This window comes from Macrobrachium nipponense, chromosome 15 (genome assembly GCF_015104395.2).
Source record: "Macrobrachium nipponense isolate FS-2020 chromosome 15, ASM1510439v2, whole genome shotgun sequence".
Lineage (NCBI taxonomy): Eukaryota > Metazoa > Arthropoda > Malacostraca > Decapoda > Palaemonidae > Macrobrachium > Macrobrachium nipponense.
In genome coordinates this window covers 66,603,953-66,623,581 of record NC_087208.1, presented here as the reverse complement: position 1 = coordinate 66,623,581, position 19,629 = coordinate 66,603,953, and the positions used below count along the sequence as shown (strand labels likewise).

General features: G+C 42.9%; 1 protein-coding gene across 4 annotated transcripts in view; it reads right to left on the bottom strand.

Annotated features, from left to right (window-relative positions):
• Positions 1-19,629, bottom strand: part of LOC135195028 (transmembrane protein 41B-like) — a 131,483-nt gene that overhangs the window by 18,037 nt on the left and 93,817 nt on the right. For all 4 annotated transcript variants that reach the window (XM_064221340.1, XM_064221339.1, XM_064221338.1 and 1 more), the window contains 2 exons: positions 16,041-16,169; positions 15,643-15,692 (listed from right to left, as the gene is read on the bottom strand). In XM_064221340.1, the coding sequence (XP_064077410.1) occupies positions 15,643-15,692; positions 16,041-16,169 (179 nt within the window). The remainder of the gene's footprint in view (positions 1-15,642; positions 15,693-16,040; positions 16,170-19,629) is intronic.

Sequence of the window (19,629 nt, the reverse complement as noted above, 5' to 3'; positions counted from 1 at the left end):
TGACGCCTCGCGCCTGGCTGGCGCCTCGCGCCTTTCTGGTGCCATATCCTTGTATGGATGATGCTTGTCTGGCGCCTCGCGCCTGTCTGAATCCTCGCGCCTGGCTGCTTCCTCGCGCCTGTAAAGCGTTTCTCGCTTGTCTGGCGCTTTAATCCTGTAAGACGCTTCTCGTCTGGAGGAAACCTCGCGCTTGACTGGCGCCTCGCGCTTGTCTGGCGATTCAAAATCGTCCAAAGAGTCTCTATCAGAATAGATCTCAAACGCCTCACGTCCCACAGGAGCCTCACTCCTGGCGGGAGAAGGAAGACGAGACTTCTTGACAGGAAGCCTCACGTCTTTCTTACGAGGGGGATCCTTCGAAAGGACTCCTACCAAGGCGGATAACTGTTCTTGCACAGCCAAAATGATCCTCTTGGAAGCTTCTCCGGCGTCTTCTAGAACGGGAGAGGGAGACCTCGAAGGAGTTTTGTCCAAACCATGGGACGTCAACACCCTCTTAGCCTTCTTGATCGAAGGAGGCGCTTCTTCCGAAAAGCGTTCGGGGCTAGAATCCAACACAGGATCTTTCCAGTGCCTTTTCAGGGGCCTGGACAGGTCCGAATCCTTCCACCCTCGTTTAGGGGAGGGAGAAGCGGACGAAGAGAAGCACTCTCTGAGGAACGTTTTCCTATAGCGGTCCCGGAGCCAGTCTGTCTTAGTTACAGATCGGCCTGCTGAAGGGACGCCTGACCGGGGGAATTCTCCACAACCTCCGTACGGCTTTTGACTTTCCTTCTCCTCTGGGCTTGGGAGCTTGGAAGAGGTCTAGGCCTGGGAGCGTCGCAGAGACGGTCAGACGCCCCCTCCACAACACTGGGGACACTCACTTCACTATAATAGTCACTTTCACAATCCTTACCTTTCATGGCAGCCATTTTGGATTTCATCCTGTGAAGAGTAGCTTTCAGTTCAGCAATTTCCGAGGCCGAATCTGAATGTAAAGCCAGTGAGGGCCCTGATACAGAATTAGAATCAAATGCATAGTTAAGGGAAGAGTTAGAATCATTAAAAGGCTCAATAGGCCTTGTACTACTACCCGCACTCTTAGATGCCGCCCTTCTGACTCTATCCCTTTCTAACTTCTTCAAGTAAGAAGTTAGAGTCTTCCATTCCTCAATATTCAACCTCTCACACTCATGACAGGTGTTAGAAATAGAACAATCAAAACCTCTACATTTGCGACATACAGTGTGAGGATCAACCGAAGCCTTCGGTATCCTCACCTTGCAGCCTACATTCACACACACACTCACACAACCACTTGAATCAGACATTCTTGAAGAAAAATCAAAAGCAAGTCCAAATCCAGTCCACAGTAGCGAATGCCAAAACAACGATCCAGGTACGTCACCAAAAGTCCACAAAAAGATGATCAATTGTCTAGAAAAGCGAATTCCAGTCAGGAGGTGGCAGCAACGATGTTGATACCACCGGCGACAGAAAATATATGAGTAGAAAACGGGAATGGTTCCTAGTCCTGCCGCCCAGGGCAGGCCGGTAGATCACCTGACCTACCTGTAGCGAGTGGCGCGAAATTTTTATTTCTGTCGGGGACGACGGAGTCTTAGCTATGTATATATCTGCCAGGTAAGTGGATTGTATGAAATCTGTTTTTGAGAACTAGCGACCACATAAAAGGGGAATTGCACAATTTGAACACGCATATTTCGAACTGGACTGTATATGTAAGAAAAATATAGAGTATATGCAAATTCATAGTAGTTCATGAAATAAACAAAAATGATGATACCACACTCTAGCACCAAAATTTTCTTGGAAAAATATTCCATATGTACATCAACATTATAATACTATTGGTTAAAATTTCAGAAGCAAGTTCTCATACAAAGGGGAAGTGGACTTGCATAACAGGTTGAAAGACAGTTCTTAAATTTAAAATCAGAAACTTACGAGAATCTTAAGACAACGGATTTTCCCCAACTACAAAATAGAAAACTATATTGTTTTTCCAACTAAGCTAGTTTAGCCAAATATTGTCAAACTCTACTGCATCCTCAGAATGAAGCAAACAAAATGGGAGAATGATGGAATATAAAATAAAAGGTCAAGTTTCCAAAATAACAGCCATTTTTGTGATTTTCACAGCACATGAACAAATATGGTACCATAGGTCCAAGCAAGGTTTCTGTGAACATCATATCTGTACTCAAGAGATGTAGTAACAAATTCTAGAGAAGGATTAAGAAGTTATAGACCAAACAAGTGATGAATATCACAAACTGATGCTACAAGAATGAGTCTAGTCTTCCTTATTTTTAATGGTACCAAATTAAAGTAACTAAAATATAAAACAAAGCTTTGGCATTTGACCAATAACGATTATTTAATAATAATACCAATTCTTTCTTAATAATAGCCAGATGCCCATCATTAAAATGCAGCCAGACACCCATAATACATATAAACCACTAATAATTTATCCTAATGATGCAAGTGGTACAATACAGCAATATTAATGTTACATGAAATGATAATTTTACGATAAAATAGTTTTATTTATACTTACCAAGTAATTACATTACTTTAAGTTTCACTTGCTCAGCAGCTAAGTATTTTGAAATTCGCAGGTAGCGCAATTTTCTTTGTTTTAGCTCGGTGACTAGCCCCACCCCAACCACCTTTCAGGGAAAGAGAGGAACAACTAGCAAAAGGGCTTCAATTTGTTTATGCCCCTATGTTCATACGAGGGGGAAAAGGGCGACTCCAATCACTTAATTTCTTGGTAAGTATAAATACAACTTTATCATAAAAATATTTTTATATAAGTAACTTACCAGGTAATTATATTGCTGATTTCCACATTGATAGGAGGTGGGGTGCATGCACATATCTACTCCAAAACATTATGAATGGTAATGAAATGAGACTAGAAAATTTGCTAGCATTAAAATAATGTTTGTTGTTCTCTTGCCTGATAAACAAGCTGCTACAGGAAGATACTGCCTTTGGATGGTGCTCACCTATCACATAGTGGTTCGGCGGTATAGCTGAGTATCACTTACTATTTCAGTGGGTACCTTGTAGCAAGGATGATTCCATTTGCTAACGAAGACAAATACATATGTTGTCCCTGCCCTGGGCACAGTACAGACTATACCACCAGAGAAAAAACCATCATCTAATCCCACAAAATATTAAAACCTCCACCCAACCATAATAGAACTGAAGGGAATCTGGTACGTTGTACCCCCAGGCTCCCATAAAAACTCAAAACCATTATTTCAAGGTGAAGAAAGCAAAGGGAGGGATGCTTCCCATGCTTCCTCTGCCAACACCATGCCAGCCAACGAAAAAGGACCCAAAGTTACTGCAATTAAATATAAAATGTTTTGATTTCCATTAAATAATGTGTGCAAACACCAACTTGCCTTTCCGAAAGGTCATTTGCAATATGGAAGAGAGATAAATTACGTTTGAATGCCAAGGAAGTGGTTACAGCTCTTATGTCATGAGCTCTCACTTTGTACAAGGGAAAAACACCATCTCCAATAGAAGAATATGCTTCCGATATAAGATCTCTGAGGAAGAATACCAGGGCATTCTTTGACAGTGGGTATGAGGGGTTCCTGACTGAACACCACAATGCACTAAAAGGTCCACGTATTTCCTCTGTTCTGTGAAAATAATACTTTAGCGCTCTCACAGGACACAAAACACTCTCTTCCTCACTAGGACCTAAAATTTCTGACAAACTTTTAATAAAGAAAAAGAAGCCAAGGGTTGGAAAGTTTCACTTTTAGCAAGAAATCCAAAGGAAAAATAGCAGACTGCATTTCCTTGGAAGAAGCCTACTCTTCTGTCTGCATGGATTTCACTGACCCTTTCTAGTTAAACCCATTAGGGATTCAGAGTGCATGACCTCAAACCTAGGTCCTGACAACCATTAAAAACCACATCTATGATCCATGGTCCTACTACGATCTCTCTCTGTCTCATAGTGTCAAACTATCTAATTAGATCTAACAGGCAACCTATCAGTTTTCAGATATAGCTGAAAATCAGCTACTTCCACTACAGAAGTTTGAAAACATGACATTCTGTACTAGCACTATGCTAGAAAAATTGTCCTTTTTGCCTGATATACATTATCCGAGGACTGTTTTCTGCATTTGGCAATAGCCTGCGAAGCTGACCTTGTAAAACCTTCCTTCAGAGTAGTTTCCTCACAGTTTGCAACCTGTCAGGGCCAAAGTAGACAACCATTGATGAAACAGCCAGAAATGGGGCTGTTTGAGAGGGTGAGTTTTTTGAGGTAACAGTCTTGGAAAGTCTGCCAGAAGTTTGAGAAGGTCAGGAAACCATTCTTTTGTTGGCCAAAAGGGGGCTACTAAAATCATGGACACATTCTGGGAGTCTGCAACTTGTTTATTACCTGCCTCACCATACTCAGAGGTAGAGGCATAGAGATGTTTGTTCGACCAGTCCTGAACCATGACATCTGTTGCTCGTGCTAACAGATCTGGGACTGGTGAACAATAAAGCAGTAGGCGGTGGTTTCTGGAAGTTGCAAAGAGATCGATGACTGTTGTCCCCACAACTTCCATAGATCTGAGCAAATTTGAGGATTAAATGTCCACTACGTGAGTAACACCTGTTTCTGGCAGCTCAGTTTGCCCGTATCAGAAGTTTAACTTGATTTTGATCTGCCCAAAACAGATATCTTGCTGCCTCGTAGAGAGAAAGTGTGTTCCCCCTTGATTTTTGTTGTATGACAGGGCCCTTGTGCTGTCCAAATGGACTGTCACTGTCTTGTTGTACACTTCTGTCTTGAAGAGAATGCAGACCTTCATGAAGAGTTAATCAACCAGGAAACGTTCCCCCGGGAGGAGGCAGAAACTCCCAGAGAAGGGACTTCACCGGTGATGTAGGAAAGCACCAACCAACTCTGGGAGCTTCATAGAATCAAATGTGAATCCATAAGAAAAGCAGAAGCGGACAAAGGAACAGTAGGTGAAAAGAATCCAGGAAATGTTACGCATAGATGCCTTAAGGGTATCGGCGGCCTGTAATTTTGGCGAAATTGGCTCAAATTCGTGAAAATGAGTTATCGTCATATTTCCATACATCTGGGTCCCGCCCATTGCCACACGTAAGATAATAATGATATGAGGCTTTTTAAATGGTTTAAAGGCCAATTTAAAGGCCACATCCAAGTAGAGAATTAAAGGTCTGGTTAGGGGTGGTTTTACTATTTCATTTTCCATTCATTCTTTAAGTATTTGAGTTTCTTTTCATTGCATTTTGTTTCGTATGCCGTACAATATGTTTTCCTGAGTTTCTTTTCATTGCATTTTGTTTCGTATGCCGTACAATATGTTTTCCTGATAAAGATGGCAACTCTTCCCATGACTGAATAACGTGAGCCACTTGTCTCGAGAGAGAATTCTTGTATTTTTTTATGCAATCGTGTATTTGTTATTTTCAATCAATTGCAACACTTCCTCAGACTTTTAGACAGCAATTGTGTATTATATATACTACTAACATGCCAAAAAAGAAGTTAAGTAAACGAAGGGAAGCAAGCTCTCATAATATCAAAATATTGTTATTTTACAATAAAGTTTTGTACATACTTACCTGGCAGACATATACTTAGCTTATGTCTCTGACGTCACGACAGAATTCAAAACTCGCGGCAAACGCGACAGGTAGGTCAGGTGATCTACCTTACCCGCCGCTGGGAAGCGGGTGTAAGAACCAACATACCTTTCTTGCCAGATTTTTTCTCTCTTATACCTGTCTCCTGAGGGGAGGCTGGGCGGGCCATCAATCGTATATGTCTGCCAGGTAAGTATGTACAAAACTTTATTGTAAAATAACAATATCATTTTTGTACATGAACTTTCCTGTCAGACATATACTTAGCTGATTGACACCCTTGGTGGAGGGTACAAGACAGAAAATAACAAAGAAAAGGTAAACAACACCTGTTGTAGGATAAAAATAACCTTGGTTCTTACCTGTTTAGGCTGAAGACTTCATAGATACTGTCTATTAGTCTGCATAGCCATAAGAGCTACAGCGAGGGCGTGACCTACAGCTGAAAAGACTCTTTGGGTCTACTAACGGGACTTGATATCCGCTTACTTAGTAGAATCCAAGTCGGATCATGTCAATGGGGTTCGCCCTCTTCTATGACAGAACCTGTCCACTACCAACGCAGGGAGCTTCAAACCAAATCCGATCACCTAACCAAACTAAAGTTATTAGTATTACGAAACGAAAAAAGATGCCTACCTGCATCATTTTTCATACAACCATATGAACTCAATTAACAAAAACAAGGGAAAAAACTACTAAGGATATGTTCCAGCTCCCTGCCCCAGCACCGAATCCGCCGATACGTACGGGCCTAATGCGAAGCACTCGTCATACGTAATACTGACGTCTTTTAGGTAGTGGTTGGTGAATACTGAATTACATCTCCAGAATGTAGTTTTCATCAGATTCTGAAGAGACATATTCTTATTAAGGCCAAGGAAGTGGCAATGGCGGCTCACTTCATGAGCCTTGACTTTTTAGGAGCTTGAAATGTTCTTCATTACAAGATCTATGTGCTTCTTTCACAATTCATGAGCCTTGACTTTTGGCGAAGCTTGAAATGTTCTTACATACAAGATCTATGTGCTTCTTTCACAAGACTTCTAATGAAGAAAGACAGCGCATTTTTCGACAATGGTCTGCTGGGGTCCTTTACAGAGCACCATAGTCTGTCCTCAATGCCCTTAAGGGTTTTCTTCTTCTGAAGGTAGTATTTTAAACTCCTAACAGGGCAAAGAGTTCTTTCAGGTTCTTCCCCTACTAGGGCAGATAATCCACGAACCTCAAAGCTCCTTGGCCAAGGATTTGAGGGGTTCTCATTCTTTGCTAAAAACGAAGGAAAGAAGGAACAAACCACGGAATCTCCTTTGAAACCTACCCTTCCTTCTAGGGCATGAATCTCACTAACCCTTTTAGCGGATGCTAAAGCCATGAGAAAGAGAGCTTTCCTCGTAAGATCTTTGAAGGAGGCTAAATGTGGTGGTTCAAACCTAGAGGACCTCAGGAAACGAAGAACCACGTCCAGATTCGAACTTGGAACTTCGTTCGAAGTTTTCTTGGAAGTTTCAAAAGATCTTAATAGATCATGAAGATCTTTGTTATTCGAAAGATCTAAATTCCTATGTCTGAACACAGCAGCCAGCATGCTCCGGTATCCTTTGATAGTAGATACTGCCAAACCGCATTTTTCTCTGAGGAAAACTAGGAAATCTGCTATCTGAGTCACAGAGGTACTGGAAGAGGAAAACTTCTGGTTCCTGCACCACCGGCGAAAGACGTCCCACTTCGACTGGTAGACTTTAAGGGTCGAAGGTCTTCTAGCTGAGGCGATAGCCTTAGCAGCTTTCGTCGAAAACCCCTTCGCTCTGACAAGACTTTTGACAGTCGAAAGCCAGTCAGATTGAGAGCGGGGAGGTTTCTGTGATACCTGTCGAAGTGGGGTTGTTTGAGCAAATCTTGTCTTTGTGGAAGTGCTCTTGGAATGTCCACCAACCATTCCAGTACCTCTGTGAACCAATCTTGGGCGGGCCAGAACGGAGCTACTAGCGTCATTCTTGTCATCTCCGAGATAGCAAATTTCTTGAGGGTTTGTCCCAGTACTTTGAAGGGGGGAAAGGCGTAGACGTCTAGACCTGTCCAATCTAGGAGAAACGCATCCACTGATACTGCTCCTGGGTCTGAGATCGGGGAGCAGTAAAGTTCGATTCTTGCGTTCCTTGCTGTTGCAAAGAGGTCGATGTGAGGTCTGCCCCATCTTCTCCACAGGTCTTGGCATACCTCTGAGTGGAGGGTCCACTCGGAAGGCAGGAGTTGATTCTTCCTGCTCAGGAGATCGCCCCGACGTTCCTTTCTCCCTGTACGAATCTGGTGAGAAGACTGATCTTCCTTGTTTGAGACCACAGCAGAAGATCCCTTGCTGTTTCGTACAGGGAGAAGGAATGCGTCCCCCCCTGTTTTTTGATGTACGCCAAGGCTGTTGTGTTGTCCGAATTGACCTGCACTACTGCATTTCGGACGTGGGGCTCGAAGGCTTTCAATGCCATCCAGACTGCCATCAACTCTTTCTTGTTGATGTGCCAGGACACCTGATCCCCCTTCCAGGTGCCTGACACTTCTCTTGTCCCGAGCGTCGCTCCCCAACCTGCTTCCGATGCGTCGGAAAACAACACACTGGTTGGGGTTCGGCATGTAAAGAGACATTCCTTCCACAAAACGAAGTGGGTTGTTCCACCACCGAAGGTCTCTCTTGATTCCCCTTGAGATCTTGAAGGAGAACTCCAGATCTGGGAGAGACGCCCTCCAGTTCTGGTATAGGAAGAACTGTAGAGGCCTGAGATGCAACCTTCCTAGAGAAACGAATTGCTCCAACGAGGAGAGTGTCCCCAGCAGACTCATCCACTCCCTCGCTGTGCATGCATCTTTCTCTAGGAAGGTCGTTATTTTCTCGTAGCAACGAGCTATCCTCTCTGGCGACGGAAAAGCCCGAAAAGCCAGAGAAGCTATCCGAATCCCCAGATAGATCCGCTCTTGACTTGGGATTAATTGAGACTTCTGGAAGTTCACCAGAAGTCCCAGAGAACTTGCCAATGTAAGGGTCTTTTGAAGGTCCTCCAGACATCTTTCTTGAGACTGCTCTGATTAGCCAGTCGTCGAGATAAAGCGACACCCTCTCTCCCTCAAAATGTAGCTACTGCGCCACGTTTTTCATTAACCCCGTGAAAACTTGGGGTGCAGTCGATAGGCCGAAGCACAAGGCCTTGAATTGGAAGATGTTTCCTCCCATCATGAATCGTAGATACTTCCGTGAAGAAGGATGGATCGGCACATGAAAGTAAGCGTCCTGAAGGTCTAGAGACACCATCCAGTCCCCTGGACGAAGAGCCGCTAACACTGAGGAAGTTGTCTCCATGGCGAACTTCTCTTTTCCACAAAGACGTTCAGGGCGCTTACATCCAAAACCGGTCTCCATCCTCCTGAGTTCTTCGGACTAGGAATAGTCTGTTGTAAAAGCCCGCAGAGCGGGGATCTTTCACTAGTTCTATAGCCTCCTTCTCTAGCATGAGATCTACTGCTAGAGAAAGGGCTTGATTCATGATGGGGTCCTTGTACTTGGCCACCAACTCCCTCGGAGTTGTCGTCAATGGTGGTCTTGACGAGAAGGGAATGAGGTATCCTTTGCTGACAATCGATAGGGACCAATTGTCTGCCCCTTTGTGGGCCCAGACGTCGGCAAATTTCAGTAGTCTGGCACCCACTGATGTCTGGAGTCCTTGATCGCTATTTCTTCCCTCTGACTGACCTAGAGAAGGTTTTACCTCTCTTAAAAGGTCTAGTTCCTCTGGTTGAAGAACCTCTGACAGCGGGTCCTCCTCGAAAGGGCTCCTGCCTCAGAGGAGTCTCTTTCTTGGCCTTGGGTTGGAAGACAGAGCGAGGTTTCCTGGCCGCCTGGGCTAACATGTCCTGAGTAGCCTTAGCTGAAAGGGCACTCGAGACATCTTGAATAATTTTCTTGGGGAACAGAAGAGGAGAGAGTTGAGCATACATAAGCGAGGCCCTTTGTGCATGTGAAACTGCCTTAGTGAGAAACGAACAGTAGACAGACCGCTTCTTAATAACTCCAGCTCCAAACAGTGAGGAGACTTCACTCGATCCGTCTCTCACTGCTTTGTCCATGCAAGTGAGGACGCAGTTAAGATCTTCAGGAGACAGTGAATCAGGGGTCTGGGTCTTATTAGCCAGAACTCCTAAAGACCAATCAAGGAAGTTGAAAACTTCCAGGACTCGGAACATTCCCTTCAGTAGGTGGTCAAGTTCGTTCATCCCCCACGTAGTCTTGGCGGACAGAGGGCGGAACAAGACGAGCAGAATCCACCAATGAAGAGAAGTCCGAGTCCGCAGACGAAGGGAGAGCGAGGCCTAAAGGTTCGCCTGATTCGTACCAGAATCCCAATCTGCCAGTCAGTTTAGACGGAGGGAAAGAAAAAACAGTCTTCCCTTTCTCTTCCTTAGAAAGGAGCTATTCCCCAAAACCTCTAAGCGCCTTCTTCATGGAAACAGTAGGTTTCATCCTTACACAAGACGAAACCTTCGACGTCTTCGAAGTGGAGAATAAAGAAAGAGGAGAAAGAGGAGCCACAGGAGAAAGGATATCTCCGAACTCTTGCAGGAGCAAATCTGTCAACCTCTTATAGGAGGAAACAGAGGAGTCTTTTGGTCCTTCTTCTTCTGAGGGATCCTGTTCTTCCTGAGCTGAAGAACCCTCATGATCCTTAGAGGCGCGACTATTCTTAAAAGAGTCTCTAGAGGAAGTAAGACGTATACGTCTTGGAGACAAAGCTTCAGAAACGTGCCTACTTGCAACATCCTTCTTGTCTGGAGGAGTGCGTTTTCCAGATTCTTGGAGCCTAACAGGAGTAAGGCGGCTGTCAGGAGCAGAGCGCCTGTTTGAAGAAGAACTTCTATCAGGCTCTTGGCGCCTATCCAAAGGAGAGCGGCTACCAGGCGAACAGCGCCTGCCATACGAGAAGCGGCTACCAGGCTCTTGGCGCCTGAACCGAGGCGAGAGGATCTCTGGCGACGAGCGCCTACTAGGTGAGCGCCTACAAGGGGAGAAGCGCCTGCTAGGATCTCAGCGCCTACAAGGGGAGAAGCGCCTGCTAGGATCTCGGCGCCTGACTCGAGGAGAGTGAAAGTCAGGAGAAGAGCGCCTGCCAGGAGAAACGCGCCTAACAAGCTCTTGACGCCTGTCCAGCGAAGAGCGCCTGTCCGATTTAGGGCGCTTGTCAACAGGAGAGTGGAGTCGAGACGAGGAGCGGCTACGAGGCGAGTAGCGCCTACTAGGCTCTTGGCGCCTATCAAGGGGAGCGATCCTGTCTCGAGAAGAGCGTCTGTAGGGTGAAGATCTCCTACGAGCAGTCTGCTCCTTGTCCGAAGGAGAAACAAAGACATCCTGTCTGTCAGGCGAATGGCGCTTGGATGCAGATGGGATCTTGTCCGAAGCAGAAAGTCTCCTGCGAGAATCCGAACGCACAGGTGAGCGGGCCGCTTCCGTCGAATAGCGAGAGTCAGGAGAGGGGAGCCTGGACTTCTTTACAGGAAGCGAGACGTCCTTCCTACGACGAGACGACACGCAAAGAGAGCCTGCCAGAGCCGAAATCTGCGCCTGAAGGTTAGCCAACACCCTTGCAGGAGAATTCACAAACTCTTGAACAGGTGAAGAGGCTCGATCTCTGCTCGGGGAATGATACTCCTGAGATCTCTTACGTTTCTTCGCTTCCACCTCAGGCTCTTCCGAAAAAACTTCAGGGCTGGATGGACGGGCGCAGGGAGCATTCCAGGCTCTCTTCGAAGGGCACGAGGCTTCCGAAGAGCTCCATCCTCGTTTAGGAGAAGGCGAAGGCGAAGACGAGAAGCATTGGCGCAATATTTCTCTCTTGGAGCGATCCAAGGTAGCCTGGAAACGATCAACAGGAGCTACCGAGGGGACGCCTGACCGGTGGGGATGCTCCCTAACCTTCCTGCGGCTTTCGACTTTCCTCCTCCACTGGGACTGGGAGTCATGAAGAGGTCTAGGCCTGGAAGCATTAGGGAGCCGATCAGACGCACCCTCCACTGCACTGGGTTCACTGCACAAATCACTATTGGAATCACTCTTACCTTCTAATTGTTTGATTTTCCTCTCCATACTGCGAATGGTGGCTTTCATGGAGGCCACTTCCGAAGGCGCATCTTCGGCTTCGGTGCAGGGAGCAGGAGCTGAAACTGACAAAGGAGCTACTTTTAAAATAGGATTATCTATATCCAACTCGCTAATACGAGATCTACTACTGCTCCTAGAAGAAGCTTTCCTAACTTTATCCTTTTCAAGCTTCCTCAAGTAGGAAGACAAAGACTTCCATTCATCCTCATTCAGCTTTTCACATTCATTACTACAAGGATTATTAAAGGTGCATTCATTCCCTCTACACTTCAAACATACCGTGTGAGGGTCTACCGCAGCTTTCGGTAGCCTCACCTTACACTCAGTCATACAACAAACTCTAAACAGCAGTTTTCTTAGTATCAACATCAGACATCATGAATCCAAGAAAAATCCAAAGAAAAGTCAAATAACTGTCCACAAATCGCGAATGCCAGGCCAAAAGATCGGGTACTTCACCAAAAGTCCGTAGAAACAATCCAGGGCGAAAACGAGAAAAGAATCCAACTGTCAAGAGGTACCGACAACAGGTGTGGTCGACACCGACGACAGAAAAATCTGGCAAGAAAGGTATGTTGGTTCTTACACCCGCTTCCCAGCGGCGGGTAAGGTAGATCACCTGACCTACCTGTCGCGTTTGCCGCGAGTTTTGAATTCTGTCGTGACGTCAGAGACGTAAGCTAAGTATATGTCTGACAGGAAAGTTCATGTACAAAAACTTATCTTGAAACTAAAAGTATAGAGAGCTAATGTAGCTTCTCACATGTCGCCACCTGCCCTGTGTGCTGAAGAGATGCCAAATACTTCCTATTACGAAGCTCCAAGGGAAATCTATTATTCCCTTGCATAAATATATCAAGATGATGATGATGATGGCACCGACAACTTTGTTTTGAAGTTATCTGATGATGAGGAGGGGGAGGAGGAAGAGAATGAGCATTTTAAAGATGTAATTGCTGTCCCTGACGTAGCAGGTGATGTCAGTGTTTTATCAGGAGGCAACTTAGGGAGTTTTTTTTATTGAGAAGTTATATGACTGAAAAAGAAGACATTCTGAGTGTAAGCAATGATGGAGAAATAGTTTCATTACCCTTGAAAGCTCTAAAAGACGCTTTTAGTTCGATGTATTGCGGGCAGTGTGACAGCAATATAACACTTGAAATTGATAAAAACAGTTTTGATGTTGACTTGAAACTAAAGTGTAAGTGTGAGGTGCCATCTGAAAGTGTGAAAACAGAACATATCGGTGAAACAACAGCTTCATTTATATATCAAAACATATTGCTGCAATGGAACCTAATATCGGCTATGCACCAAGTTCATTGCTGCCTATTATGAGAAAAACGACAGAAGAAAACCTGAAAGGCCTTCAGATGAAAGAGAAGACCAGGAAACGAAGGTCTGCTATGTATTCAAGAAAGCAAAAGAAGCAAAGAACATCAAAAGGAGGATATGAAGGAGGGGCTCATTAGCCTTCTAAAAACTTGGCAGCACAAGAGTAAAGCGGCGTTCTACGATAACCCCCAAAAATAATATAAACTATTTTCTTTAAGTGATAAATGTTTGTTTTTTTAGAAGGAATAATATCTTTTATTAAAAGGAAGGAAACAGACGCCATGTAGGCTTTTCCAAGAAACTTTATATGCTTCTGAAAGCAAAATAATTGGTTAGCAAACTTTAACTGCGTTTTTCTCAAAACATACATTTTCTGCATTCAAATTCTAAAAACTCCCTTATTTATGAATGGATTTTAATAATCTAAAAAGCAATTGGAATAAAGATAGTGAGAGAACACATCGGCAAATTTATTTTTCTTTTTTTTTTCTCAAATTTTTTTTTTTACCAATATCTAATACATAATTTTAGGATATTTTTTATTGAATTTTTTTTAAATATTTTTTTTAAATAGCACACATCACATATTGGATTTCTGAGTTTGCCATTTTATTTGATAGGTATTAAACTTTCTGCTATTACTTTTTTCTTTCTTTAAATTGAATGATAAATAAGGAAGGAGATATACTTTAAAAAACAAATAAAAAATACTATGTTTTAAAGAAAAATATTTGTTAAAAAAAAGTTTTTATCTAATTCACTTGAAATTTTGTGTGCATCTTTAGTCAAACTAGAGGTAACGCCTGTGCAAGTTTGAACACCGTCACTCAAAATTAACCCCCGACCCCGCCGATACCCTTAACAAGGACACTTGAGCCAAAGGGCAAGCATCATGAGCAAGTACATTATCCTCCTCCTCTAAGGAAACGAGACAAGGCTAAGTCAGGAAGTTGATGAGTAGGCTCAAAATAGTGTCTCGTTTGCTCTGAATTGGATCCACATAAGCAGGCACTTGCATAGTAGAGGCAGTAGGAGAGGCCTGAAGCAAGGGAGACCAATATACAGCAGCAGGAGATGGGTGGAAAGACAAATAGGCTCCAACCACCAAAGGCTAAACGAGCAGATGAAGACAGGCGTTCTGTCTCTGTAAGAAATCCTTGAGTCACCGAGTGTTTGGGCAAGTCAACTGTTTGGGTGATCTATGGCACTCCAGAGACGATGAGCTCTCCAAGACTGAAGGGCGAATGGGCGCCAATGAGAGCTCTGACGATACTGAGGGTCCATCACTTAAGGACTTCACATATGTGGCTAAATGAGTAGCAGGTTATACAACCGATTCAAAACCTTTCATCAATTTTACTATCGAGACTGGCAATGGGGTTGGGTATGGAAGCGAGAGCCAGATAAAGGAACGGGTACAGAAAGTGAACTGGGAACAGCATCCAACAGATATCACAGGAATGTCAAAATCAACATTATCATTATTGTGATCATTATTAGTTAGAGATTCTTGGCTAGCTAAAGACTTACTAATGCGTCTAGCAGTTGCCTTCCTCTTCTTATTCTTAGCCAGTTCAATTAACTGAGAATTTACAGTTTTCCACTATTTAATGTCCCAGTCAGTACACTCAGTACACCTTAAATCTACTGAACAAACCTGTCCTCTAGAGTCTGTGCAGAATAAATGTGAATCATAAGATTCCTAAGACTGAAGGTTTGTTTGCATATGAACAAACAAGTATGTATTGCAATCTTTGCTGCAATATCTAAAGCTAGTTAAACTTGAGTCTGACATATTGAAAAAATACGTCAACTAAAGTCATCATCAAGAAAGGAAGTCTAAATCAACTGACCAATTTGTCAAAATAGTAATTAAATAGAGCCTAACTCTATCTAAATATGCCATAAGGCTATCAAACCACAAAATACTTCAAACGATGAAATAACAATCGGAAAGAAACGAATTCCAAAATCAAAGCTGCAGCTAACAACTTTTGCTAGTTGTTCCTCTCTTTTCCCAAAAGTAGGCAGGGCTAGTCACCTAGCAAAAAAAAAAAAAAAAAAAAAAAAAAAAAAAAAAAAAAAAAAAAAAAAAAACACGCTTCACAAATTTCAAAATTTTTAGCTGCAGAATAAGTGAAACTTTAAGCAATGTAATTACTTGGTAAGTTACTTATACGTATAAAAAAATACATTAAGACCAAGTAGTGTATAATAAAATTTAGTGCAAGTATAAACCTTGTCATGTGATTGCAGCTGAAACCTGGAAATCAAGAACAGATAAAAAACAAAAGATCACTGGTTCATGAGAAAGGTTTAGCACATAATTAAGAACAAAAAGGCTACATAAAATCTTGGCATTATGAACTGCAAAGATCAAATGAACATGAAAATAATCACTAAACAGACAAAAATTACAGACCATACTAATTTATTTAGTACTCTCCAATACATCAGCAAAAATTACAATAAAAAATCAAAACCTTTTGGGAAAGAAACTGACTTACCAGAAAGAATGGAAAGAAATATAGAGCCTGGTATTGCAAATGTCTGTAAGCTGATTAATATAGTTAAGGAAACTACACAGCATAGAAAAATAAAAACCATGGATTTAATTAAGTTTCACTAAATCTAGAGCAAAAAAACCTCAGCACATGCAATTTGTTCTAAATTTAATTACCATAACATAGGATTACTGTAAACTGGTTTTCCCATAAATATACAGTACATTCATATGGAAGCTTAATTTTCATTATCTACTCTCACTGATTAATCAAGAACTTACCAATAAATTACTATCACCTTCCCACTAAACTTGCTTTTCAAGTACTCATCTTTCTCTCTCTCTCAACTACAAAAGCATTTCAAAGTTTGGGCCAGATTATTATTGAATATTAAAGGATACAATATATACGTAACAAATACTCCTGCTAGCACCTCCAAGTAGTAACGATCTTTATAGTGGGATAATACTCTCCCTAAATTCTTAGCGTCATCTATGTCTGTTGGAAGCTTTATGTACTGATATTCCTCTCTGAAAAAAAAAACAACGGGCAGTTACTATATTTTGTATTGCACTATATACAGGTATCAAAGATAATCCTCCACCTTTCTAAAAAGTCAAATATCTCATTTATTTTTAAGCCCCTTGGAAATATCTACCTGTAAAATTTGGTCAGTGGAAACCATTGAAAAAAAAAGCAACAAAAAGAAAGGAAGAAAGAGAGAGAGCAACTGTACAAATGGTAATCTAAGAAAAAAAAACCTTCAAGCTTTGACAGAGGAGTAGCAAAGAGGCTAGATATCCATAATATGTATGTAAATGGAAAAAGATGATGAAGGCTAAATGGAAAGTGGTAATTAATAAGACAAGGAATTGTGAGAAATAGAATCAGAATCTAAATACTGCAGAGGGAAAAGATAAAATATAAAAAATAGCAAAGTAGCCAAGGTGAGATGGAAAGAAGTAAAAATGGCAAAGTATATAAAGATGAAAACTGAGAAAGAAATCTTGAAAGTGATGAAAATAAGCAGGCAAATAGAGGAGGTTGGCTTAATAAAAGGATCAGCTAAGCTGAAGAGTTTACAACAGCCCTCACGAAAATATAAAGTACAAGCAGTACGAGAGAGCTGATTTTCTCCCGAATTCACTGGAATTCACAAAAACTTGAGACAGACAGGACCAGAAGAGTAGGAAAGAGCCTCACAGTAATGGCATACAAAGGAAAAGGAGATATAGTCCGGTCCCGAATTATGCGATTCCCCTTTTATGTGGTGCTAGTTCTCAAAAATAGATTTTCTGTATCTACGAAGCCGTTCAAAGTCTGAGAGTCACGCGCCGCAAAACGTATCAAATCTATTGTCTTTTCAATTATTTTAGGTGGGGGTCGGGGTTCGCTGGTATTTGAGAGAAGGGGTGGGGGACTGCTTGTAGGAAAAAACTATTATTCCTCCAAGGGGTAATGCGAGAGAAAGATTTCCTGCTCAGTCATTAGCTAAGACGGAAGGCTCTACCTCGCGCATTTGTAATGTCATAGCGCAGTGTGTATGAATAATCAGTATCATCACCATCATCATACGTATTATTCAGATCTGCGAAGTGTATTCTGATATTCCGCGTCATGTATGCATCTGCTAGAAGCCGAAGAGGAAGACATATTTTCTCGAAGCTAAAAAGCTTGCCCTTAAGTTAAAGACAAAGGAAAGAGCATCTTCCATTTTGGCAGCAGTCGACAACTAGAATCCGTCATTGCTGAACATGAAGTAAGAATTTTTTCTAGGTTAATTTGTTTTGACTAACTTTTGGCATTGATCATTTATTTTTTTCTATTGTTGAAATAGGTTTTGATGAAAATGACTATAGTCCATTCACTCAAGGTAGATTCTTGTGCCTACAAGACGTTTGCTTGGCGGCCTCTGATTGGCTGGTACTGGGAGGTAGGCCACTCGCTCAGTCTCATTATTTTTGTCTGCGGCTTAGAAAACTAGCAATATGTTTATATTTCTTCAATAATCCCATGTTTTGCTCAAGATAGGTAAGTTTTGGTCATGCCAAAGGATTCGGTATTAATTGTACAATTAAGTCATCTTTTTTCTGAAGATAAAACAAAGGAATTACAACGAGTAAAAGTGAAGAGGAAACATTTCATTCTTTATACCTGTTTTTATTTATCATTGGATTTTTAATAATTCATGTCATCAAGAAAAAACAACACTTGTGTTTTCATACAATACAATCACCCTGAATACGCTGGTGCCTTCAGATTTTAGATGCATGTAATATGTGAAAAGAAAATTAAGAATATGACAATTTGTCCAAAATTGCATTTTTCCTAACTATACAAACCTGAGGTCCTTTTACAATAGGAAGGTACTAGCGGCAGCTGGATAGGTCGTAAGCTTTCGAACAAGGGGTTCGGTAGTTAACTGCTTGTCCGACAGGCGCGCGCGCGCAACTGGGAGGTAAACAAATCACTTTTGCTTTTGGCCCAAGCAAAAACTGCAGAGTGAAGGGTGGCATGAGGTGGGACTATGTGTAAAAGGACCTCAGGTTTGTATAGTTAGGAAAAATGCAATTTTGGACAAATTGTCATTTGTTCCGACACGGCATACAAACCTTCGGTCCTTTTACAATAGGAAGACTCACTTCTTGGTGGGAGGAATCTGAGTCTTTTGTGAACAGACTGGTGTTCGCCCAACCTTGGAATGCCTCCCTGGTCGTAAGAGCGAGGGAGGGATCCAAGCCTCTGTCCGATTGATCGGGGTGTGCACCGCAGGATCAATGGTCAGACCTCTGGACCAAGTACTAAGAGAGAGGCAAGCGTATCTCTTCGTACCAGCAAACAAGAACAAGTTCCTATTTGCAAGAGGCAACATAAAGTTATGGTTTGTCTCTTGTTGGCATCCACTTCCCCCCCCTTGTAGGAGGAAGTGGTGGATATTCGCTCCCATCCCTAGTGAAAGGGATAGGATGGGGCTCTGTCGAGTAGCTCACCGGCATCTCGTCCTTATCCAGCAAGGTGATGACCGTATCCCTCTACCCACAGGTAGAGGGGGGAGAAAAAGATAGGAAGAGAAGCCAGTCACTCTCTCATTCACTTATCTATTCTTACAGTCACACCAGGACTCGATGCTGTTCAGCCTGCTAGGGTCTGGGTTAGCTACACAACGTGTTGAGCAGCCACCACGGGTCCCAAGGAAAACGATCCAAGGACCTGTGGGCAATATCCAAAAGGTAGAAGGAGGTGCCAGTGGTCTGGTTGTACCAGACCCCTGCCTTCAGTACCTGCGCCACGGAGAAGTTCTTGTGTAACTCGAGGGAGTGTACTTCTAGGTCATCTTGGTGCTGACGAAGAGTCTTCAACACTCAGCCTGGGATGTCGAGTTTCTTCAGAAAGCGCGGTCGCGCTTTCACAGGACAAAGCAGCATCTCCTTCGCATCGAAGGTGGTGAAGTCCATTAGGGAGGGGATTGTGAAGGACTCTAACCGATCGTCAGGAACCGAAGGGTTCAGAGTCTTCGCTACGAATTCGGTACGAAATCGAGCGTCACGAATCCCCATCCCCTGGATGCTTGACTTCGCAGGAAAAGTCATGCAATTACCTCAGAGGAAAAGAAGGGAATGGTCGTATGACCTATCCCTCTTCTCGACTTCGGTGATGTCCTGTACCCATACTGGTCTATCCGTCTGCAGCGAAGTTGTTCTTCTCGGTAGTGGATAGGACACCGACACTCAATGGTGGGTGTCGATGGTATGGGTACTGTGACAAGCCGTTAGGACGAAGAAAAGACTGTTATGGAACAACCGAACTAAGTCCACAGCGAAGTTCGTAACAGACTTGGGCGCTCTGACAGCTGCCGACTGACTGCGTTCGGTAGGAGGCAAGTTGTCCAAGCACCCGAGCAAGTCACGTGACCTTCGCCTTAAAAGGGTTATGCCAAGAGACTAAACAAATAATTTGTTCGTCACCGATGCCAGAAGGCAAGGTGATGAC